Source organism: Polyodon spathula, chromosome 2, assembly GCF_017654505.1.
Source record: "Polyodon spathula isolate WHYD16114869_AA chromosome 2, ASM1765450v1, whole genome shotgun sequence".
Lineage (NCBI taxonomy): Eukaryota > Metazoa > Chordata > Actinopteri > Acipenseriformes > Polyodontidae > Polyodon > Polyodon spathula.
In genome coordinates this window covers 57,245,251-57,272,139 of record NC_054535.1, presented here as the reverse complement: position 1 = coordinate 57,272,139, position 26,889 = coordinate 57,245,251, and the positions used below count along the sequence as shown (strand labels likewise).

Sequence of the window (26,889 nt, the reverse complement as noted above, 5' to 3'; positions counted from 1 at the left end):
CTCAGCCGATGAAGAATGTAAAACAGTGCCCAATACTAGCCTCCATGTAAAGACAGTTGCGGGGGCAGAAAAAAAAAAAAGATAGAAAGGTCATTTTAATGCCATCATTTTTTTACCTGTTGAGATGAGGGAGGATAAAAACATAATTACTGGCACTTTGGAACCCTACGGTTGCACTGGCTGCACCAGCTAGTCCTTTGCCACTGACCGGTATAGTGGAAGAGCTGTTCTTGAATATTCTTTTACATTTAAGTAAATAAAATGCCGTCTTTCCAGAGATTTATAGTAAAATACATTTTATTTTTCACATAAGCATTAAGAATGCACTATATACCATTAAAACTTCTAGGTTATATAGGTGAAGAAATAAATAAAAACATCTATCCTACTATTATTTTGCAGTGGCCATGTGCCACTGAAGTACTGTATACAACCTTAGCTTGGCCTAAAGTAAGCAGACAATAATTCCCCTTACTACAGAATGTGTAAGACCTTCACAAAGCTGATGCATTCCAATGGATAACAAATAACAATACAAAAACATGCGTTTTATATAAAGATACAGATAAAATGCAATTTTATATTAAATACAGAAGGAAGAGAAACATATTTGACATAATAAAAAGCAACAAAAACAACAGCTTCAGGATCTTTTTATACTAGGTTTCCATAAGCAATATAACAATTAAAACTTAAATAACTTATTAATAATTGGGACAATCCACATAGTGGGTAGATATCACTTAAACATAACAACAATGCAATAATAATAATAACTAATTAATTAATTAATATATTATATTATTATTATTATTATTATTATTATTATTATTATTATTATTATTTGGTAAATAAAATTGCATTACAGGTATTTTAGTTCTGATTTGCTGTAAATAATATATTGTAATACTGTGAGACTCATGTTTTGAAAATATACAATACTTTCTATACATCCAATTTTGAATTTGTGTTATATATGTTAAATTTTAAACAGGCTATAAATATAGCTATATAATACAGATTTAAAATATGGTAACTGACTCCCCAGAGCAGGGATACACTGATAGAATGAGCTTAGGGAGTCAAATCTATCTGCTGTTTAGTCTATTTTTTACCTCAAATAATGCAACTTGTCAGTAAACATCACCCTGACCTGGATAAAATTATTGGGGTGCCAAATCCAGTGTAAATGACATGTATAGGCATGGGGGCCCCATAAACTTTGATATAATTCAGGACCGTGTGGCTTATTTGGCAGCATAACTGAACAAATCATGAAGCAGTCTGATTCACCACAGACTGAATGGCTGAGGGTATTTAGGTTAGGATTGAGGTGTTCTTACAGAGATGACTCTTATGTGGCCATTTGTCGACCCTCGCCTTGAGCACTAAATTCAGAAGGACACATTTTAAAAAAACAAATAAAAAATAAAATGTAACAATGGCTTAAAAACATGAGTCTCTGCTGTAGCAAACCTGTGATCTAAATGTGTCTTATAAAATTACAGTGTCATGCATTACACAGCCAAACAGATATCTTCTCGCTCTCCTACTATATTTAGATTTAGGGTTAACTGAGGTACAACATAATAACACAGTACATGTCTTTATTGCGGGAGTGTAATTGATATTTACATTGGAGTCTAACCTGTAGTGAAATAAAAGGTAATAAATACACATGTGATACCTATATTAGGTTATGTAAGTGGAATGGGAACTCTTCCATACGTACCCTTATGACAGCAGTAAAACTAACAATAAACACCAGTCATGTAGTACCAAAAGTTCAACAATTATCGAACCCATGTTTTAAGCCTTTATGAGATAAGTACTTGTTTTCCTCATAAATTTGAGTAAATTAAAAAAATAAAAAAAAAAGGGTTGCACAAAGAAGCAGCAGCAAAACTTCTTTATACAGTCATGAAGTAACTTTTCAGGTAATTTTCATTTTGTTTGGAGAAATAGAGATCCATTCATATTTAACTAAACTACTTTGAGTTTGTTGTTAATTTTTTTTTTCAGTTTGTTTTAATAACACTTAAAAAAAAAAAAATCTCGACACTTATTGTAGAATCAGTGTATGTTTAACGTTCCAGAATTTCAGATGGGATTTGTTGAGTATTAAGAATCAGAGACTCTTTTCAGGAGTGATGCATGCAAAACCAGTTGTGTTTCCATTTCATGTTAGATATAAATACAATACTTCATGCAAGTTGAATTTCCTGGTACTTTTTCTCTGTTGAGGTGCATTTATTCTTTTTAAACCTGCAACATAAAACAAGTGTGGTTTTAGTGGTTAAATACACAGTAATGGCCTTTACAACACAGTCTGGGAAGTGTGTTATATATTTTTTACTTTTCATTATATATTATATTATATGTAAAGCTGTTGGTATAGTACAGAACAAGTCACAGAGAACAACATTATGCCACAAAAAAAGTGTCCATAGATTGGTCAAACAATGATGGGGTTTCCATGCAGTTTAGAGACTCCAAATTACATACCACGTACATTCCCCTTTATTTACAATTGAGATCTGATAGAAGTAGCCCTAGCAAGCTCTTTGACCAAATAGGCATACAGTTTGAGAAGTTTAGAGACCTCTCCATACCGCATATAATAGGAAATGTGGGCAAGTAGGCGAGCCTATTGTAGATTTACTACTAGTATTTGGAAAAATGTACTGTACTAAACATTTTAATCTTAAATTAGGTTATTTGCATTTGGAAGGATCATTTCTTTCTCTTACTATGGAAACCCTGACAATGAGGCCTCTTGAGCCTTACAACTGCCAATGTCCTGTCCATTTGTTAGCTGACATGAAGGAGGTTATTCAGTACCATGTGGCAAACATATACAATGATGTCTGTTGTGACTGCTCTATCTGACATTTAGATTTTGCTGTCTTTTTTGTGTTTACATTTGGTATTTACTTGACCATATGTGCATTAGTGGAGGCTCCTTAGACGAGGCAAAGTGCCTCCTCAAAATTGAAAAGTGAAAAAAATAATATACTGTGTGTGTGTGTGTGTATATATATATATATATATATATATATATATATATATATATATATATATATATATATATATATATATATATATATATTGTGTAGCTGTGTAGCATTATAATAATGTTCAATAAAACAAAAATATAGTCTGAAATGCAAGAAAAAGTTATATTTTAACCCAAAAATCTAGATTAAACATTCTTATATTAACAGCAGTTCTGGCTCCTCAGGGGAGGCAAGGCTCTGTTATAAACTCCTATCTGCTATTAACCACAGTACTAGCAGTAGCAGATCACGTGATCTGAACACAGGTTTTAATTGGAGGGGTCCAGAGAGTTTTTTTTCATCAAAGGAGACAGCCTCCATTTCAAATATCAAATATCTACAAACTAATATCTGCTATCCACACACAGTACAGTACTAGCAATGGCAGATGACATAGTCTGACCCCTGGTTTTAATTGGAAGAGCTGTAGTTTTCCTTTGCATTTCTGAGTATTACTAAAACCCTTCAGCATGTATTTTCCACAGCACAGGCAATATAATTATTTTGTTGGTCATTCATTTAAATTTAGCTAATTAAGTCCATAGCTTTTGTGGTGCATTTCTCTTGCCTTACAAACTTTTTTTTTGAAAATGTTGTATGCAAAGTATGTTAGTGACGTGGTCTTGAAATCTAAATGCTATATTACAGTGCATTTTAAATATTCAGTGTTTAACAGTTACGTTTATTAGAATAAACAGTGATGGGCTACTGTTTTGTTTTCCCTGTTGTCTAATAGAGAAAATGCATTTAACAGCTGAATTGGGTTAGAAACTGTTTAGACTCTACTTTCAGATCTTGTGATCTACTTTGACTACTACAGCATGCACTGGTGCTATTTGACAGCTGATGTAGTCCCCCTATTGGTCATTAAATAAGGCTGCATGCACTGGACTTGCCTGACCTAAGCACCACGTTACCTGATCTTCAACTATGCACTATCCTTGCACTATTGCACTACAAATATGTCATTGTAAATATAACTTGTTGTAATCCTAGCTTGTTTCATCCTAGTTCATATTGTATCTTAGTAGTGTTATTTGCACTTAATGAAAATTATACTGTATTTAAATATTAATCTTGCATTGTAACCCTGTACAGTACTGCCCTGTAATACTGCCAAATAAATAAATAAATATGAAAAGTGTTGTCAGTCAGAATACAATAATAAGATTCTACTGTTGCTGGGGGCTTAATGGGATCCCCAAGCCCCCTGTCTTTTTTCTGCCCCCCCATTTTTTTTTGACCACCAGCCTCCACTGATGTGCCTGCCAGTTAATCATGTGATATGCACAACAGCACCCCTATGAACAATTTGTAGTTCTATTGGTTTATTCTGAACACCATGGCAGCCTTGTTTGATTCTTAGCTGATTTAAAATACACACTAAAGGGTTAGTATAGTTTAAAAAAAGAAGAAAAAAAACAGCCTACCATTTGTAGAAGAAGTAAAATGTAATTGCCAGAGCTGTCAAAAATAAAACTGTACACATGACAGCTAAAAGAATATATCCTTTACTCATTGGCTGGAAGACAAGTTCTGAATGAGCGCATCTTTCGCCAGTAAAGCCGGCATCACACCTAGAAAGAACGATAACATGATTAATAACACAACACACATACAGTCAACCTGCAGATATATCGTTGCATCACAAACATTTTAGATTTGCTTTATTATTTCAATTCACCATTATAAAAATACATGAGTTGTCATGCCATTGTGTAGTCTTGTTAATAAAAGGCTTGATAGTCAATACAAATTAATTGTCGTGTGTCAACGTATCCTATACCTTTAAGCAGTATTTATAGTTCCAAGATTAAGCAAGCAACTATTGTCTAATTAGAATCACAGTCAGAAACTTGTTTTCCTGAGTTATAAGTGAGATTGACAGTACTGTCACTGATGGCTTTAATTCTAAGAAGTTTTATTCATGATTGTCATTGTCACAAGTTAGTGTTTGTATTTCCCAATAACACTGGCATTTTAGATGGTATGCAATCTAAATGACTGTATTGTATCATCAAGGAAATCATTTGTATAAAAAAAAAAAAAAAACTTATTAAGATCACTGGCAGTACAGCCATGCTTAAATAAAAACTTATTATGGTTATGAAATATCACCACTGTTTCAACTAATGTATTCTGGGTGCTGTTGAGAATCACTTTATATAATTTTCTGTTATATCTTGGTGTACTATCTGCACAGAGAAACCATATTTGAAAGCTCTTGTGAGGATATAGGGTTCCTTTACTAGGATGAGATGACTGGTACAGAAATAAATGCGATGATGCAATTCCACCAGCACTTACATTCTGATTATAAGGCGGAACACAATAAGCACTAAGGTCTCTTCACAGTAGATTTTAAGGACAGTGTTACACAAAATGATATGGTGAAAGGATTATAATGGGGCAATAATGTAAAAAAAAAAAAAAAAAGAAGAAACTTTCCAAAAAGCTACCAAAACTAAATATTGCATGCATGCATTTTTCCAGGAAATATGTCCGTACCAACAACATTTATTGAACATGAATTACCTAGTATGCTATTTAAACCATTACCTTACCCTGTATGATAGATACATGGGTGATATTCCCTTGACAATATCCACCAAACTACTTTTTAAACAGAAATTCTTCCTTATGTGTGCTCCTCTTACCTGCAAGAATGTACATTTAAGTCCACAAGAAACATGCACTCTCCATGAAAGCAAAATGCATCCAGTTCTGCTGCACATTTTTCTGTTTGTACTCTTTCCACACGAGGTGTCTCAATTGAAGTAGCTGTGACTGTTAAAATGTAAAAATATGTTACATTTTGCAATTGCTTTACTTATACAGTGTTTAATGTTATCTATATTCTTGAAAATGGAGATCTGTAAGAGATCCAGAAAATAAAGTGTCTGTAGCTAATAAAACTGTTTCATAAACTTGTTGTGAAATTATATTCACTATATAGGTCTCAAATGTACAGTTTTAGAAGAAACAGATGATGTAGCAAACATGTATTTTCATTTTAAAACATATCAGGTACTTCACCAGCTTAAAGAATGTGTTTTAGTGTGCTTTACTTCCATGTTAAACCATGTTAGCTGGTTGGTTACAGACTTTTACTTTTATCATTAGGCTTTTAAATACAGTAACTTTCTGATTATTTCTTAAATACTTTATTTAGTCTAACATTAAACGATGTACAGTAGCTAATCATGAAACAAGTGCTTTCTTAAAAAGAAAATACAACTGGTAGGTTACCTGCTGTTGTACATTCCAATTGTCCTGGGCCACATGATGGAAAGGGAGTTGTACTGCAAACACTTTGCAGCAGGTGAAGACCTGAACATATGACAAATGAAACATGTATTTTTATTAGAATTGTATTTAAATTAATTAATCTGAAAAGATGCAAACACCTTGTCATTGCATTCTCTGACAATTTGCTCCTAATACCCATGTTACAAAGCAACCCCAGACAAATTCTGACAGGGCCAAGTTATTCAGAGATGAATCGTTTTGAGATTGTAGTAAAAACAGATGTATAAAGTTTGCAAGATATACTTCAAGTATACAGCACAGTCTTTATTTGAAAATGAACAGGATCGTTCTGCTATCCACGTGATGTTATTTTCACTCTCAATCCTGTACTTGTACATTTATATGTTTTACAGCATATTCGTCAAATGGTTTTAGGAACAGAAGGTGGAGATCTACAAATAGATTTACTAAATGTAGGAGAATGCAAAAAATACCTCAGATATACTGTAGTTTTGCAATCTAAAAATGTTGTCTGCTTTCATTCCTTACCAAAGGGTGTTTCAAAACTGGCAACAAAATGGTTTCAGGAGGGCCACAGCACACACACACACACACAATATTATCTGTCAAATGTTCCCCAAGACAGGCGATCAATTTGTTTCCATGAACTCTGCCGTTAGGGGTCTGATTGCACATTTAGAATCCTCATTTCCAAAGCCAACTCTAAATACATTACTTTAAAACAACAACAACAACAACAACAAAAACTAACAAATAGCGTACATGCAGTTTGGGCTCAAAATAAGAACTAGACAGTGATTTCTTCCATTCTTCTAAATTGCTTGTAAATCTCTTCTTTAAAAAATCAAATACAAAAAAAAAAAAATGTACTATTCAGTTATACAAATTGTCCAGTTGTTTGCCTAAAGACTTATTTGTTACTGCTGTGTCTCTCTCTCTCTCTCTCTCTCTCTCTCTCTCTCTCTCTCTCTCTCTCTCTCTCTCTCTAACAAGACTTAAGTTTGAAAGTACCACACGGTATTTAACTTTTGTTATCATAATTTTTTGTCGATAGTTAAGATGGATGGGAGTCCTGATTGGGAAGTGTTGTGTGACACGGTTTTCTTTAAAAAAATGTGTTCATTAATACTCTTAAGTTTATACATAGAGCATATGCTAACCCATGTAGGTGTTTCCAAATCTGATTCATATCCTTTTGCTCACAGGTGCAATCAGGGAGCAACTGATGCCTACTTCCATATGTTTTGGGAGTGTCCTATGATTAGTTGCTTCTGAGAATATGTACAGTAGTTTCTATTTTAGATTTGATTGGTCTGGAACTGCTTTTGAGTTCCCGGTTGTTCTTGTGTAATCATGATGACTTGGGAGCTCCATTTGACTCATGTAAGTTTTTGCTGGCTGGTTTGCTTACAGCTAAGAAGGTTATTTTGCAGGGTTGGGGTAATTCCAGTTGAATTTCTGATGTGACAGCCAGGTTGCGCAACCGGACAGGGTGGCTTGAGCAGCTATTGCCACTGTTATAATGCATTTATTCTGATAATTTTGAACCCCTCCCCTCTTTATTTATTTATTTTTTTGGAAATAGTTAATATATCTGTATCTGTCTTATTTGATATTGTATGTATTAAGATTTTTTGTTTGTTTTAAAACAAGAGAGAAAATATGAATCAGTATTAACAATTACAACTTTTTAGAAGAACCCTCGAAGACATCTTCTGGAAAGATGCTTTTGTGTAGTCTCTTGATATGAGTAAATAAAATATAAAAAAAACAAGGGAATTTATGAAATATTATTATTATTTTTAAAATATACTTTGAGTATTTGTTTACATCTACAGGCAGAGATTTTAATTAACTACCTTTTTTCTTTTTTTTACTGGTTTATTGGAAAAAAATTAGGGCTGTAAATAATGTGTCCTTAACTGAAAAAGCAACCAAGACGAATGCCCAGGAATGGGCTATAGTAGGAAAAATGCTTAGTTAAGAGCTTTTCTTTGTCAGGAAAGTTATATAATACACTGACACTTTCAGAATGTGGGAACAATAAACCTTGTGACGCAATAATTTGATGAGATTTGGAAAGCAATCTAGTGAAATCAGGTCAGGTGTGAATGGCTGGGTGGCATGATAGCTATTGAAGCCAGTGTGGTTAGTTTCAGATCTAAAGGCATTAGGGTGGAGTACATGTTGAGTGCATATTTATTTATTTTTTTGTTGTTGTTGTGCAGAGTAGATTCTTTTGTTTTATTGTTATGCATGGAAGATCAGGTTTTATGACTGCACTATGATAACATTAAATAGCTTTTTTACAATACAAAGCTTTATTCACCAGATTCCAAAAGCACTCAATTTAATGCAGCAAATGCCTTTGCTATCAGCAACAAAGAACTTATTGAAAAATACTGAAATTGTAAAATGGAGTTGGTAAACTAGTACAAGCCAAGCTTTTAACTCTTTAAAGACCAAGCATTTTTCGACTATATTTGACTTTTCCTATAAAACATGTTTAACATATTTACTGTATTTTTAAAGTAGCATCTTGGAATTGGTGTCCTTTTTTTCAGAACACTGGGGAACGATATAATATACTTCAAAAACTATAACAACTTCTCTCTTTTTTCGACACATTATTTCATTTTTTAAATTAATTAATTAATTTTATTACTATGTATTCCACTTTGTGTTTTCAAAGAGATGTTTAAAAACATGTTATTCTATGACCTGAGGGACCATACCATACATCCTAAAAGTTTTGTTAAAAATATTGATGTTTGGGTAAATTGCAAGACATTGTACACCTTAGTGATTTTTTAGTTTTTTTTAATTTAATTTAATTTTTTAATTGTATTTATTTATTTATTTTTTACACATTTTTAGCTGACTGCCTTTCTATCTTTGAAAAGCAATCAAAAAATCTATTTAAGTATCGGTAGTACAGACTTCAAAATTATATTTTTTGTTCAGGACACTACAGCAGTAGTTCCAAAGTAATGCACTGCATTCACTATCCCAAACTCATTTGGAATGACTGATTAAAAAACAAACAAACAAACAAAAAAAAACATTTAAGCCACAGTTTTTGTACTTTTCATTTTCAACAATATAAAATATCTGCTACAGTGCTGTCAGGGGTATAGGGTCATTCCTATTATTTTCATATTAGAAGTTTTTTTAAACAATTGAGGTCAGCTGCATAGTAACAGAAGTTAATGTGAATCAAAAAAGAGGCTATATTGTTGCTTGACTTGTGCATGGTTCCGCAGTGTGAATGATCAAGTTCATGTTTAATTTCCATATTTAATATCTCAAAAGACTAAAAGTGAAAAGGAAATTCTCTTAACACTACCTCTGGAAATAATGTGTACAGTCTGTTCTTGACACTACCATTAACCAAAACAGGAATTGACAAATTTCAGCCACCTTCTAAGAAAAGAAAGTCTGTCTCTGTCATAAATACAATCCAACGTATTTAGCACTGGAATTTACATTTACTGGATCTGAGGATGACCCAAGCCCCAGTGCATTATTTGTCAGGAGGTTTTGTCAATTGAAGCTCTTAAACCAGCAAGATGACAACATTGCTTAATGAACTGGTAGCGAATATTGAACCCTAGGGATCTTATTAAGTTAGGTACGTTATATAATTACTTTATTTTTTACTTATACATATACACATAAAAATATTGTTGTGAAAAACGGTTAGCAAATGGTCCTTGTGGAAAAATCCAAACACCAAGGTAGTCCCTACATTGAAAAAGGTTGGGAACCACTGCACTAAAGAATAGTATACAATACTATTCAGTGTGGTTAAAATCAGTGTTGTGTACCGGTAGGTGTTGAACCAGATGTTTATTAAGCAGGGGTCAAAGGTCTGGCAAAAACAAACATTTATTCTCCGGATCTTTATAATCCATAATGGACACTACTCGATTATTTTCTTGAAATAAATATTTATAAATAAAATAATAGTTATTCATTCCATTATTATCAGTAATAATGGAATAAAAATTGTTTTACTGATATAAATTTAGTTCATGAAACAGTATCTGCTTATATCAACTTTTTATAAATAATTGTAAAACACACACACACACACACACACACACACACACACACACACACACACATATATATATATATATATATGATATATATATATATATATATATATATATTATATATATAATATATTGTTCAAATATAATTAAAAGTTCTGAAAATAAATGTTCTGATATAATTAAAAGTCAAAAACATTGTATTTACAGTGTTTTCTGTTTCATTCTTATCTGTAAACAGGTTTTTCTTTCTGTGTGTGCTGAAACTTTCTCCCCCCTTTAAAATTTAATTACCTTGTCTCAGGCAATGAAATTCAATCCCTCCACTATGCAATCATGTGCACTTCCAAGCTGTAAGGCAAAGTATGGTGGCCCAGTAAGTCAATATATTGAAGTGCTTTTTTTAGAGTGACCAGATTTTTATTCTGGGTGTATCATTTGTAGCTAATTAATTTAAGTAGCCAGATTGTGTTATACGTATTGCATACTTTTATATTGAGTTGCAATAATAATAATAATAATAATAATAATAATAATAATAATAATAATAATAATAATAATAATAAATTAAATCATTAAAAATACATTTACATTTCAGCATTTTTCTTTCTTTTTTTACTCACTGCGTCAGGCTCTATTTATTGACGTTGTTGATGTGGTTTAACCTGGTCAATTTTGATGCTTGCAAACTCTTGTCTGGGCTAAATCCTGCCAGAACTGAACAGCTACAAAATTACCGTGTTACACACAATTGTGATTAATATTGAATCTAAACTAAATGAAAATATATGGTGCACTGAGGAATAAGCACATAAACCCGTGCTAATCACTTTATAAAAATAATGTTCCTGATTACCCTAGGTGCCCTGGGATTCACAGCAAGAGCCATAAACTAAAAGCGGCTGTGTACATTATTTTGACAATAGGTATTTAAAGTGTGTCGCGCTACATGAAGTGGCTGAAAACCAGGACTTTTTAACAATTTTGAACAAAATGTTAGCACACTGGGACCTTTGATGGAAAACCACAACAGTCCCAGCTAAACCGGTACATCTGGTCACCCTGGGTCAACTGCAGCATTCCAAATGTAGTCCACTTGATGTATTTAACTTGTGGATTAAGCAGGTTTAGTTTATTTAATTGGACTAAAGTTAGTACACCTGCTAATTCCGATTGCAGTGCACCAGAAGTTAATCATCATAGGTAGTGCTAAATCAGACTAAGCAAGGTCCTGATTGCAGTGCACAAAAAGTGGATTAACTTAGTACTGTGAAGGATAAGACTCATTTAGTACGCTTACTCGTCCGATGCATTTACATTTACAGAAAGAGCATAATTTTTCCTCTAATATGACAAGTACATCTGAAAACTTTATTCTGTACAAGTGTTTATGTCCATCATGTTCGGGCAGTCAGATCAGTGAGAATGAAGTCTTGCACAATATATAAGCCCTATATTTAAAAAACCTATTTAATCATGTGCCTTTGATACCGTTTTCAGTTTAACGCAATACAATTTCAGTTAATGTGCTTTAACTATAAACAACTAGTGGTCCATTATCACACAATTAAACTTTTTTGTGCCTGTGCAGCAGTGTCAGCAGCTTAAATGTTGGTATGACCTGCCAGTTTGAAATATACATGAAAAGACATGACATTTATTTTACCTTTTGTGGTTTTTGTACAGAGATTCCATTATTTATCTGAATTCCACATATCAGTTTACACAGCTATGTTCTGCTTGTTTTGTTTTGCATCGCCTAGAATTTTAAGATTGAGACATAATTAAAAAAAAAAAAAAAACAAACAAACAAAAAAAAAAAAAAAACTATATGAACATAACTCATTTATTTAACATCATCAAAGAAACTACAAAATTATATCACAAAAGTCTACCGGAAGATATAATAGTAGTACATTAGTCACATTTTTTCGAAATGTCAGTTTTTTGTTAAGTATATGGAAAGCTACAAAGCGGTATGTAATTCAATATGTTAACATAACATTATTCAGCAGGTTTCATTCGACTTTATGAAGCAAAATTTGTTAATTCTATAGGGTGATGCAAAACTTTTGGCCATAGCTGTAGGTTAGTGCTCATTATCGGTCTAACATGTTCCAGTTGTTCTGATCCATTAAACCAGTTACCAGGGTCATGTGTTGGGTACATTGCAATCAGGATTAAGTTGGATGGATTTGCAGGATTTTCTCGTCTGCATTTTAGTCCACTTGATGTGGCTGAATCACTGGTACGCAGCAATTGACCCCCTGTGTTTACTCGATCACTGTCCTTGGGTTAACAGTGTACCAAGCGATTGTTTATGAATAGCAGCTTTTTTTTTTTCAAGATTGACCCTGAAAGTGTTACAACATAAAATAATTACACATGCCAACATTGCATCAGGTTTGGTCAGTCACTAAAATGCGTTGCACCAAGCAAGGTTTTATTATCAACTGCGATTTGCTGGAAGTAGCCCTGCTACTTTAAATAAATAAATAACAAAGCCTTTTGCGAAGCACAGAAAGATATTTTGTATCCTTGATAGCTGATTGCTTTAAGTGTAGACTTTCCTGTCCCTTAGCAATAAGATGCAATTCATTGTACACTAGCCTTAAGTAGCATCTGTCATGGGTACTTACCAATGACAAAAATAGCTATGTCAAGTGTGTACCCCAAAATGCATTAAATTAGCATAGCTATGAATTGATGCCAGTATACTCCTGCACCAGACTTGAGTGACCACCTGAGTTGAAGCGAATTTGTTAAAAAAAAGATTCAGATTCAGGAGTTTTATCTTCTTCTTCTTCTTCTTCTTCTTCTTCTTCTTCTTCTTCTTCTTCTTCTTCTTCTTCTTCTTCTTCTTCTTCTTCTTCTTCTTCTTCATATTATTATTATAAGAATATGATGTAGTAGGAATTGTGGGTGAGTAGGGTAACCTATTGTAGATTTACTACCAGTATTTTAAAAATGTACTGTCTGTACTAAACATTTTGACTGGATAATTCTTACAGCATGGATTTTAGCTTAGTTCATAGATTTATATATGTAAAATTACCTTGAAGTTATGACTCATGAGTACTTTCAATAAATACTGTAAATACTTTAATGCTAACTTTTGGGGTATGCATTATCTACAACCTTACTTTTTTATCAAATATGTATTTCTTTTTCAATGCAAAAAAGAAGAAATACAACGAGAGAGAGAGAGAGAGAAAAAAGAGAAATACAGAGCAAAAACCGTTTCCCACCCACCACCTCCCAGATATTTTCCCCACAATTTAGTACTAGTCAGAGGTTTATAAGATTTATTAAGTAATTTTGAGAAATAGATGCCATCATGCCTCTTGCATTAGCACCCGAGACCAATACAGTGATGGGGTGTGTGGGTAACATCGACCCCGAGGGGGTGCCACAGGTTTTCATAAGAGCTCGTAGTCTAAAATAAAAGAACAGAGCAGTCCCAGGCAGAGTGCGAAGGTTATTATTGTCAGAAATATCGGAAAGAGTGTTGATGCCCCTACTAGCCCATGAATTGAAAATTAGAGGCTACCACCAGATAAAAGAGCTTTGTAATGCCGAAGGGGAATATGTTTATGCCATTTCACTTCTCAAGCCATGCGTTTTTCTAACATACGGAAATTTGTAATTTTGTTTCTTACAATAGGTCCAAAATGAAGAGTGGATTTTTTTTAGTAACGCCAGCAAAAATGACATCTTGTAGCCTATTAGGAAATACCAGAGCTTCTTCAACTGCTCTCCAAGGGATCGTTGACAGTGGATTCATTCAAATTCTTAGCGATCGTAATTAAAAGGCTAAATGATAAAGTTTGAAGTTGGGGAGAGCTAAGCCACCTTTTGCTTTGCTATGTTGTAGTGTAAGTAATTTAATTTTGGAGTGTTTACGCCCCCCTCCCCCCAATATATTTCCGCACCACAAAGTCAATTTGTACCCAAAAACCCGAAGGTGGAGGCAATGGCATATTGGAACTGAGAAAGTTAATTCTAGAACTGCTATTCATTTTAGGGAGAAGAGTCCATCAAGTCAGATTATCTGCTATCTTTTTTTTATTATAGTTGAGTAGTTATTTTTAATAATGGAGTTTATTGAATTTTGTATTTCAGTGCCCAATAATGTAAATGGTTTTTTAATTGGAATACTAGCAGGGAGAGTGACTGTACCCACCACAGAGCTAAAAGGCACAGCAGATTTTGCCCAATTTATTTTGTATCCTGATATTGCACTAAAATTATCAAAAGCAGTCAAAAGTTTTTGGAGAGAGTTTTGCAAGTCAGAAATGTATAAAAGCATACCACCTGCGTAGAGAGAAACTGCATATCTGGAGTTATCAATTTCAATGGGAGTTATTACTTTATCTTGTCGGATTAATTGGGCTAAAGGTTCCAGTGAGAGAGCAAACAGCAGCGGAGAGAATGGGTAGCCCTGGCATGGGTCCCCACAGAATTTTAAATAAATCAGATTGCATGTTGCCCACTGTCACTCGCGCTGTGGAATTAGCATAAACAACTCAGATCATGTTTCTGAATTTAGACCCTAAGGTACATTTTTCAAGGACGCACCACAGATAGTCCCAGTCTAACGGTCAAAAGCCTTTTCAGGATCTAAAGATAAAATTGCGTGGGGTTGTTTAAAAGTATTGGCTTGTTTAATTACATGCAGTAGTCTGCAGATATTATCTGCTGCCACGCGACCTTTCGTGAAACTGGTTTAAAATCTGTATAATTTTCCAGAACAGTTTCATATCAGCATTGTTTAATGAAATTGGATGATAATTAATGCATTACTTGGTATCCTTCCCCTTTTTGGGAATTAGAGAGATCAAGGCAGTGTTCAAATCGCAGTGAAAAGCATCCTTTTCAATTGCTGAGTTCACAGTATCTAGCCACAGTGGGCTGAATAGGTCTCATAGTGATAACAGCAGTTCAGTTGGAATGCCATCTGAACCTGGAGTTTTGCCCTTTTTAGTAGTACAGATTTGAATTCCTCGTGAGTAATAGGGGAGTCCGTGGCAATGTTAGGTGTATACAATTGAGAGTAAAAAGAGCAGAATGCAGTGTTCATTTTTTTCTGAGTGTATACCAATCCCTTAGAGGGAAAATCTATGCATAATATATGCAAACAGGCTTCTTGATGTTTAAGTTGTAGTGCTGGGCTTACTACCTTGTGAGTAGTATTTGCATTTAGTTATGTGCATGATAAATTCAGCTATATGTCTCAGTAGATCATTAAGTTCCAGTTTCACTAGATGGAGTCTGTACTCCACCTCATGGGTATAATTTACTTTAAGTGATTGTTCCATTTTTAAACATTTGAGTTCTAAATCTTTAATTTGTTTGAGTCTGGATTTGTTCAAATATGATGTGAAAATAATAGTGTTATCTCATAAAAATCCTTTAGTTGATCCCTATAGTATTGCCGGGTCAGATACAGAGTCTTTATTAATGTGTATGAACTCTGTTAGGTTAGCTGTTAGTTGGGTGATATAAACAGGATTTTGTAATAAAGTAGAATTAAATTGCCAACTTATAGTTTTCTTTACAGTGGGTCCCTGTGGCAGGCTAGCGAGTGGATAGAGGCCCAGAGACAGACTGCAGTTCAAAAAAAATAACTATTTTATTATAAATAAACACAAAAAATAAAGTGCACAAGGGCAAAATAAAAGGGATTTAAACACAAATAAAGCAATACAAAAAAACAAAACTTACAAAATAACAATTTCCAGGCTGGGCAATGCCTTCACTGGATTCACAAATCACAAAACAAAAAAACCACAAACACCAACCTGCTTCCTCAGCTCTCTCCTCCCAAATGAAAAGCAGAGGCCTCCTTTTATGTCAGGTGGCTGGGCGCTGATTGATCGTTAATTAACCTAATCAACTAATCAACCCCAGCCACCTGAACATAATAAACCCAGGCAGGTAAGGGAAATTAACCCCATCCCTGCCAATTTAAAAAGGGCAGAGCTTTGCTCTGCCACACACCTCCCCCCATGTACAACGTACACCGGCTGCAATCGGCCAACTCCCCCCTTCCCCCCACCCTCCCCCCCCCAAGAGTCCAATTATGTCCCTTGGGTGGGCTGTTATGGTGGGTGGTGGTGGGCGGGGTTGATGTCGGAGCCCCCAAGCCTCCTTTGGTTGAGGGGGCCTCGGATTTCCAAGGTAGTACGGCAACAGTGGCCCGGTTCCCTCTAGTAGCAGAGGCGGCAACGGTGGCCCGGCTCCCTCCAGTGGCAGAGGCGGCAACGGCGGCCTGGCTCCCTCCAGTGGCAGAGGCGGCAACGGCGGCGGACCCTCGGCAACCCTAGAAAACAAAAAGGAGACACCAGCAGTCCCAAGCGATGCGGAGCAGCAGGCAACCCCAAGCGATGCGGAGCAGCAGGCAACCCCAAGCGATGCGGAGCAGCAGGCAAGCCCAAGCAATCCAAATGAATCATCCCTGAGCGGAGCGGGCATGGCATCCCTGGGCGGTGCAAGGCAGGCATCCTTGGGCCATAGTTCCTCCCCTCTGGGCTCTGAGAGCGGCGGCTCCTCCCTCTCAGGCTCTGGGAGCGGCGGCGGCTCACCCCTCTCGGGCTCTGGGAGCGGCGGCGGCTCCCCCTCTCGGGCTCTGGGAGCGGCGGCGGCTCACCCCCCTCTCGGGCTCTGGGAGCGGCGGCGGCTCCACCCCTCTCGGGCTCTGGGAGCGGCGGCGGCTCACCCCTCTCGGGCTCTGGGAGCGGCGGCGGCTCACCCCTCTCGGGCTCTGGGAGCGACGGCGGTTCACCCCTCTCGGGCTCTGGGAGCGGCGGCGGCTCACCCTTCTTTATTGGAGTGACCGGGGCATCTCCCATGTCTACCGCCAGGTAATTAACCACCATGAGGGCAACCTCGGGGAAGGACGCCGGGTGGTGTTGTTTCTCCCACTGTTCCCACCTCTCCCCATCTCGACGCCACAGCGTGTTGATAACTATGGGGAGATTGTGGACGAGGTCTGCCTCAGGGTGCATCAACCAGTCCCAGATCTCCTGGGACGGTGGTGAAGGTGGTGGTGCTGGAGGTAGTGGGGTGGCCCCTGATGCCCGGGGTGAACACTGCACCTCTTCCTGGGCCTGGTTGTAGGGGCATCCTGCCCAGTTATGGCCGTCCTCCTCACACCGGCCACACCAGTTTGCCAGTGGCACATCTGGGCAGGACCGCCAACGATGGTCCTCCTTCCCACACCAGGAACACCAGGGGAAGAGGCTGGCCGGGTGTTATACATTTCTTCAGCTGCTGCTTGTCCTGCCTTTGCCGCTGTCTGCTCTTCTTTCCCATGTTTTTTTAAAAAAAAAATTATCCCAAAAATTCCCCCCCAAAAAAATATACTGCTCTGAGCCTCTAGGTGGCGCTATCCCTGCTAACACCATATATGGCAGGCTGGCGAGTGGACAGAGGCCCAGAGACAGACTGCAGTTAACAAAAAAATAACGATTTTATTATAAATAAACACAAAAATAAAGTGCACAAAGGCAAAATAAAGGGATTTAAACACAAATAAGCAATACAAAAAAACAAAACTTACAAAATAACAATTTTCCAGGCTGGGCAATCACGAATCACGAATCACGAATCACGAATCACGAATCACGAATCACACAAACACCAACCTGCTTCCTCAGCTCTCTCCTCCCAAATGAGAAGCAGAGGCCTCCTTTTATGTCAGGTGGCTGGGCTCTGATTGATCGTTAATTAACCTAATCAACTAATCAACCCCAGCCACCTGAACATAATAAACCCAGGCAGGTAAGGGAAATTAACCCCATCCCTGCCAATTTAAAAAGGTCAGAGCTTTCCTCTGCCACAGTCCCAAATGAAAAACACACTGAACCAGGTTATGATCTGACAAGGTAGCCATTAATACTATAACCTCTTCTGCTGTTGACTTAAAAGCAGATGCTAAAATATAATAGATAGGATTTATGTGGTGCTGAAAAACATGTAAATTCCTTGGCAGTCAGGTTTTGGACACGCCAGAGATCTATTACGTTTAAATCTTGAAAAAATTGAATCCGTGCTGTGAAGCTGTTCCCCTGGCGTGAAAGATTTTGCTAGTATTTGATTTATCAATTTGTAGGTCGTGGAGAGCATTCATATCTGCCCCGATAATGAATGGTCAGATAATAACAGAAGCTCTTTTGACAATAGTGGAACAAATGTAGGGTCAAATGCCGCAGGAGCATAAACACTTATAAAAGCATAGTTTTTGTTTTGTAAGGTTGTGCAAAAATATATTAATCTGCCAGACAGATCTGTGCTTTATCTATATGTAGGTTTAGATTCATTTTTAATAAAATGCACAAACCCTTAGTTTTAATCTGAGTACTACAGGCAGAGTTCAATTTATAAGTTTTGTTTTTCTTGTAGCAGTGCAATATTTTTTTTTTTCCTTTGAAGCAAGTCAAGGCATTTTGTACATTTATAAGGAGAATTAAGGCCTCTAATGTTTAAACATAAAACCGATAATTTAGCCATTCTCAAAAGGCAATACAGTGAACGTAAGCATGTCAAAAAATATAAGTCCCCCAGAAGTCGAAGCAAACACAGTCATGTAAAATTAATCATCGTTTGACATAAGATAATTAAAATTACTGCAACCTTATATTTTAACTGTAATGCTACTTTAAACTGATGTACAAAAACTCCAATAAAAACAAAAACAACAATTATTTTTATTTGCATTATTGACTACAAACAATATGGTTGTGAAGCAAATAAACACAGAAACAGAATATATACATACTTTTTTTATTCTAACACTGCAGATGGGATATACTCAACAAAAAGCCTGCATGCACATACTATATATAAAAAAGAAACAATAATATTGTATTCCATATAATCGTCTTGCTATAGCAATATAAAGCATTTTGACTCTTCCAATATAGATATTGTATTTATTATATAGATTTACCTTCCAAAAATGTGGTTGACAGATAGGTAAATTGTTAAGTCAGGTTGAGGGGGACTAAGACAGAACCAAGAAATTTAGAATCCGAAATAAAGAATCCAGTCAATTGTTCACAAGTTACAAACACGCATTGCAAGTGTAGGTTTTTCTTTTTTCTTTTCTTTTTTTTTGTTTTAATGAAGCCCGGACTTATGATCACATGGTTCTGGCAATTCCCAGGTAGGCTGCAATTAGCTGTCCCAGCATTTTCTAGCTACCGCTTCCACTACATTCACAATTGACCATTGAGATGCCAACGAAGTATAGGAATCTTGATAACAAGCTCAAGCTATGCAGCAAAATTGCTATGCGTATTCGTTACACATTAAATTTATATACTATACATAATTCATATTTTTTCAAATAAAAAACACCCTTTATACAACTTATCTGGAGTGCTTGTAAAAAAATTACTTGTTGAAACATTTTTTTCACTAAATTGAGTATTTTTGTACAGATATTACTCAAATTTTATGATTACGTGTTTGAATGTATGGCTCTAATTTATGTAGTGCATTTTGGCTGACCCAAATTTCAACATTGTCCACTATTTCAACATTGCCCAGACTACATCTAATCTTGATAGCATCTTTTCAAGATGCTTTCATGTTCCTACTATGGCACTTAAAAAGTTTAACCCTGCAAACCAATCAGTACTATGGAAACATACAGTTTTGATAAATATACAACATACAAAAATGATGAACCAACCCATGTCCATTAAATAGCAAATGATCAAAAGTATAAGGCACAAATAGTAAAACTACAACCAAGACAATTTACTGAGAATATATTTCTAAGAGAGGTGTCTAACTTTGACAAGTACTGACTTGAAACTGTAAACAGCCGATAAGAGAATTTGGCAACTGACCTTGATTTTGACCTCATATTTCAAACCAGTTTTTTTTTTTGTTTTTTGTTTTTTTTTCTCAAACAGCCAGTACTGCAAATAGTATTAGAAGCAAGGGTGTGGATATTTTGACTAGCACATTGGATTTAGAATGTAATAGTCTGTTCCACAATTATTTATGTTTAGTTTGCCACATTCCAAAGTTAATAGCCTATGTCCCTAACTTCCACAAAACTAACAATGCTGGTCAAGTCATTTCAAATACAACACTGTCTGTATGAGTTCTATGGGGCAAAACTTCATGTTCTGCCGTGTTTAACTCTATGACAGCTGCTGGTTTTCCTGCATTTATATTAAGGGAGGGAAATATGCCTGTATTTCCTTGTTTTTTAGCCCTACTTTAACTTAGTTGATGTTAAAAGGACTGGGGAGTATAATAAGATCCCTCCTACTGTAGGTATGTGTCTAATATACACTGTACAGAAGTATATTTTGTGAGATATCCTAGTTAAATACTTTTAATAGGCAATACTGAAACTATATAGTAATAGGAGCAATACTTTATCCCAATAGCTGTCCCAATTGTGTTTTTGGGTTAAACAAAATTGTGGTTGCGGCCTTGATTGCAGTTTTTCATTTAAAATTACTATTAGTACAAAGCAATGCCTACTGATCAGACGTTTTAATTCTGTAATGTGCGCATTTATTAGAAGTGTGTTTGCCTCCTCTTCAAGAATATTTTAATGAGCAAAATATCCCACAAGCGCAATGATACCCCAAACATTATCTATTTACAACACTGGTTTGGGATAGTTGTTCTTCATTTTACCCAAGTAAATACTAGGTTACCTCAATGAAGACTGCAAAACTCAGAGACGGAAACCATTTGGGGTGTTGCTGCTTTCCCTGTACATAAGTGGTATGTGTGCTAGTTTAATCCTGCATAGATACAGGATGTGTGCAGTTAGGAATTAGTCAGTTGGTGTTGTGAAACTAGACTGCTTGACTGTTGCAGCAATCTCCTTTAAAAAAGAAGAATTCACAATTACAAAATTAATTTTTTTTGTCATTTAGAAACATTTTCAAAGAATGCGATAGTGAGATTAAAATAAAGAGGTACAGGGCTCCCGAGTGGCACATCCAGTAAAAGACGCTCTGTGTGAGTGCAGGATGCACCCTACAGCCTGGAGATTGTAGGCTCGAGTCATTGCCGACAGTGACCGGGGGTTCCTAGGTGACGGCGCACAATTGGCCGAGCGTCGACTGGGTATGGAGGGGTTAGGTCGGCGTTAGGGTTAGGGTTAGGGTTACGGTTAGGGTTAAATTTTTAAATGTGATTTTCCTTAAATTAATTATTGTATTACAATATATTACTGAAAAGTAACAAACCCCGCCCAGGGTGCCCAGTTTAAATGAATACTATCTTGTATAGAAGGGCAAACGTTGTTTTTCTCCACATTAATAAGACGGTGTTCACAATGCAGGTCAGATTTATCTAGGTCTTTACACCATAGTGTAAAAGACCCTATAACACTGTTAATGCTTTAGAACGTCCGGTTTAGGCACTTTTGAGTTTTTAAATGACATTTGTTAGTTTTTTCTAACATCCACAACAACATTATTACATATATAAAGACCTACTTTATGGAATCGCTAACAATTTAAATTTAAAACATTTATGTTTCATACCAAACCTAATTATACAGTGCAGCGGTTGTCTATATTAATTGCAAAAAAACTATGTTAAAATTCCGTTAAATTTGCAAAACAAACCCAGAAAACTATGGAAACTGGTTGTTTTTACACTAAAGCAGTCTTAACTAAGACATGTTCTACCTACAAGGCATTTCAGCAAAGATATAGACAATGTTGCTTCAAGCCTATACTAAGATAGGCTGAAAGAACTGAATCTATTTAGCCTAGAACAAAGAAGAAATAGAAGGGGGGAGGGGCATGATTTAAGTCTTTAAAATCTTAAAAGGAGTTTACATAGTCAACCCTAACCAATAACCAATTAAGCACTACATAAACCAGGACTATAGGATAGAGTTGGAAATTAAGTGGAGAAAGACTGAGGACAAAGGGAAGGAGACACTTTTCGCACAGAGAGTGATGAGGGTATAAACTGGGTTACTTAGTTGTGTTGTTGAGGCAGAATCACTGTGATCCAATTTGACAAAGTTTGACTGTAAGAGTAAAGGTTAGTAATCATTTTAGAATTTTTGGCCTAATAAAATGATATGCAAGGGGCAACACAATAAACATAAATCTACATTCCAGATTTTATCTTTCCTGTGCCAAAAGGGGTATTAGATGGAAGGCAATACTGGGAGTCACTTGCTTGTTTAAACAACTCTAATACTTGGTATATTAGATTGTAAGCCTTACATCATCTGTGACCATCTAAGGCTTATCAGATTCAAATTCAAAGCTTCAAAATATTATAATTAATTATACAAATAAGTCCCTTTTCTTTTGACTTAAATCATTTCAAGTTTTTTTTTTTTTTTTTTTTTTTTTTTTTTTTTTTTTTTAATTAAATATATTGGTTATTTGCTTATATCTGAAACCTGTGATATTCTGAGTATTGTCCCTTGGAGGGCACCCTGTTTGTTGCAGTCAGTTGCAAAGACAGTATATGCATATTTTATATGTACAAGAGATAGATGTTATAAGAACATAAGAACATAAGAAAGTTTACAAACGAGAGGAGGCCATTCGGCCCATCTTGCTCGTTTGGTTGTTAGTAGCTTATTGATCCCAAAATCTCATCAAGCAGCTTCTTGAAGGATCCCAGGGTGTCAGCTTCAACAACATTACTGGGGAGTTGATTCCAGACCCTCACAATTCTCTGTGTAAAAAAAGTGCCTCCTATTTTCTGTTCTGAATGCCCCTTTGTCTAATCTCCATTGATGACCCCTGGTCCTTGTTTCTTTTTTCAGGCTGAAAAAGTCCCTTGTGTCGACACTGTCAATACCTTTTAGAATTTTGAATGCTTGAATTAGGTCGCCACGTAGTCTTCTTTGTTGAAGACTGAACAGATTCAATTCTTTTAGCCTGTCTGCATATGACATGCCTTTTAAGCCCGGAATAATTCTGGTCGCTCTTCTTTGCACTCTTTCTAGAGCAGCAATATCTTTTTTATAGCGAGGTGACCAGGACTGCACACAATATTCAAGATGAGGTCTTACTAGTGCATTGTACAGTTTTAACATTACTTCCCTTGATTTAAATTCAACACTTTTCACAATGTATCCGAGCATCTTGTTAGCCTTTTTTATAGCTTCCCCACATTGTCTAGATGTGTACATAGTCAGTGTAGACTGATTCTTGTCTATTATATTGGTCTACTATATTGCAGTATTATGTGGAATGTGAATGTTGTCTCTATGAACTGAGGTTGTTTATATTGGAACAGACACCCATTACAATTGTATTTATGAAATTTCAAAGTATCAGTGTAACTGATTGTGATGAAGTGCCCGCCCCTGTGTGTATTTTCTGTTATATGTTGCGTGTGGTGTGTTAAATGTTGGTGTATAGTCATTGGTACACGGGATATAAACGGGTCTGTGTAACACGAGTGTTTAAAATGTATATTTGTATTTAGCCACAAGGATTGCACAGCACTTCATGTGCAAGTAAAATGTAATATGTGAGCACGGGGAATTGCACTTTATTAATTCACGTGCAGTTGTACTGTTGTACCGACTCCAATTGAATGATTAATTAACAGTCGAGTCTCAGTACAGCTGCATAAAAGCAACATGTTTTCACATACTCGGGGTTGTGTGTTCGGTGAGTGGAGAACGGGATTGGAGATGGAGTTAATAATTGTGTTAGGAATAATCATATTTAAAATATCTGCTCACCTTATTTTGTGTAGTGTTAGTCCGTTTTGTTTTTGTTTTGGCGAATGTGCCATGTCCTGTGTATTTTTGTTTGTTACAACCTTTTTATTTTCTGTTCTGTTTATTTATTAAATGCTGAGCGAAAGCATTCGCTCAGCTCCACCAAACTCCATCTCTCTCTTTGTTTATTTTCCTGCTTCTGGTCTGACTCTACCCACTCTGGCTGTCTTTGTGACAGTGATACATGTACATTTCTTAGCACCTGGATAAATATTTGGTTTTGTTTCTACAATAAATAGCACCAGATGTTTCATTTGCTATCTTTAAGGAATGTGCCATAAAAATTAATTTCAGTGCGACACTTCAGGGCTTTGACGTAAAAGGGAAGTAGATAAACAGTGGGCTGGATACTAAAGGTGAGGCTTGGTTGAGCAATACTATGACAATGTTCTTGATTAAAAGATAGGCAGTACTTTAAAGCACAAGAGGAAAAGGAATTTGCAGGTGGCTTTTCAAACCACTAAGTATAAATACATGACTAAATTAACCAATATAAACTGACAACTGTTTTAAATTAGAAGGTACCACCCAAGATTAGTAATAACTTTCTTCCCAAATCTTCCCCAAAAAGAAATTATTTTGGCAAAGCTTTATGAGTGATCCTACTTATTATTATACTTGTACAATATATTGTTAACTTACTTTGCAGGAAGTCGGCTTGTATATATATATAATTAAATAAAAACATAGTCCATACTTTGACTTTTAGTGCTACCAAAGAGAAAAGTATGAAACAGTAAAAGCATACATTTTGTTCAATAGGCAGGTTGACTTGCTCGTCAATTGCAGTCATAGATAAGATAGCATGTCCAAGGCTTGTCTAGTACAGTATTTGCTATTTGAATAAGATAATTACTAGAAAAAGATGCTATCTATCCTTCTATTTATCTATCTAATATTTGCTTTTGCAGTATCTGACATAATAAAATTAGGAGGCTATTAGGGTAAAACTCACCTATTAATGACAGAAAAGCTCTGTAGTCAGCCATCTCTTAATCTCAGAATTATCTCAATTCAACCTGTAGAGTTCACTTCTTGTTAGCGTAATTCTCCTGCAGACTGTTCTTCCGTTGAGGTGACTGAGCCTGTGGGCAGACAAAGGAATGTGTGTTCAGCTCTAGACCTGAATTTGTAGTAGGTATTCACAACCAGTCAAGCCGGATCTTTAGAGAAACTATGGGACGTCCTTAACATCCTCATACCGCCTACTGTAAAACAATCAAGCAGTCTTTGTAAAATATGTACAATTAGGGAAGGCTGATGTAACTGCCAAAATGTACCTGTGTGAAGGAATATCTAATGAATGTACTGTATGTCTGATCGTACTCTATTTTTAATGAACATTTTAAATCTGCTCGCATAATCCCTACATTTAATTGAATTTTGAACGCAATCACTATTAATAGTTTTCACTGTTTAACAGAGATAGGGACTGGTAATTAATGTACCTAGTTAACATTAAATTGTGTGTTGGCTTTGTGATATGGACTAAATCAAAATCAAAATCAATGAGCATTTGACTCCGGGCCAGATTATACTCAGCGGAAAGGCATAAAAGGACACAGCTACTCAAGTAAAATATAGCAGACAGTTACCCAGAAATATAATTTTACAACTGACTACAGTTCAGATTCCTGAAACTAGTTTCTATGTAATTGAACTTAATTTATCAGTGCAATAAAAATGTATTGTATGATGTATTCAAATTGGTGACTGGTATCTGTTTCCAGAGATGTAGAGGCTAGATATATTGATAAAGAAACAGTTAGGGTTGTGAGTGGTGAAGAGAGCTGTATAACATTGGATTTTATAGGTGGGAGTAAGCATAAATATTTCTTTCTTAAGGAGACACAGGGCAGCATTTAATATTCAAGGTAGTCAAATTCAAGCCAATTGACAATTAACCAGAACACAATGAAACCTGTTTATGTATTTATTTGACATTAGACATGATTTGGGGTTTTGCAGTCAACAAAGGTTCATAAGTGGCAGCGCTGTAGGAAAGGTTAATCACTTTCAGTGCTTTTCTGTCTTGCAATGTCTTCAGTGTGTGGGTCAACATGAGAAACATCAGTACTTTCATTCACCAGGACACACAGTATGTGACCGTAAAATATTCAGATAGAACACTTTCCTTAAGTTAAAACATCTGACTAAATATCCAGATTGGTTTTAAATTTTAAGTTGTGTTTCCATCTAATGGACAAGTTATTGTCGGTCTTCATTTAAGCAAATATTTTAACAAAGCAATGGTGTCCTGTATGATACCCCATTATTTAGACTTCTCTATGGGTGCAAAAAGGTTTCTCAGGTTCCTACTTTCTTGTTTCTTTCTCTGCTTTTGCTCCTGTGCTGCCAAGTCTCTTTTTAGCAGCTAGCTACTTATTGATCTTCCACTGATGGGTTGCAAATTTGTACTCATACTTTCGAGTGTCATAATGTGTAAAATCATAGATTTTAAGCTGCTCCACACACACTTCTGCAAACACTACACACTTTTAAATTGCTGTGTTATCCTTAATCCATCAAAAGAAACCTTATAGACTAAAATGTTTGCATATAATGACCTCTAGTGGTATATATCACCATTAACAAAATATGCAGGAATACACAAATAAAGGTTAGAATACAGATACTTCAAATGTTTAGTGTTATCTCAATGTTTAGCACCCCTTTTAATATATATATATATATATATATATAATATATATATATATATATATATATATATATATATATATATATATATATATATATATAT

General features: G+C 35.6%; 1 protein-coding gene across 1 annotated transcript; it reads right to left on the bottom strand.

Moving 5' to 3' along the window:
- Positions 1-279: 279 nt before the first annotated feature.
- On the bottom strand, positions 280-25,253 carry LOC121298629 (proepiregulin-like). The gene is made up of 5 exons (XM_041225763.1): positions 25,084-25,253; positions 6,306-6,386; positions 5,714-5,843; positions 4,487-4,633; positions 280-2,265 (listed from the first exon to the last, which is right to left on the bottom strand). The coding sequence occupies exons 1-5, from the start codon at positions 25,115-25,117 to the stop codon at positions 2,205-2,207; spliced, it is 453 nt and encodes a 150-aa protein (XP_041081697.1). The 5' UTR covers positions 25,118-25,253; the 3' UTR covers positions 280-2,204.
- Positions 25,254-26,889: the final 1,636 nt, after the last annotated feature.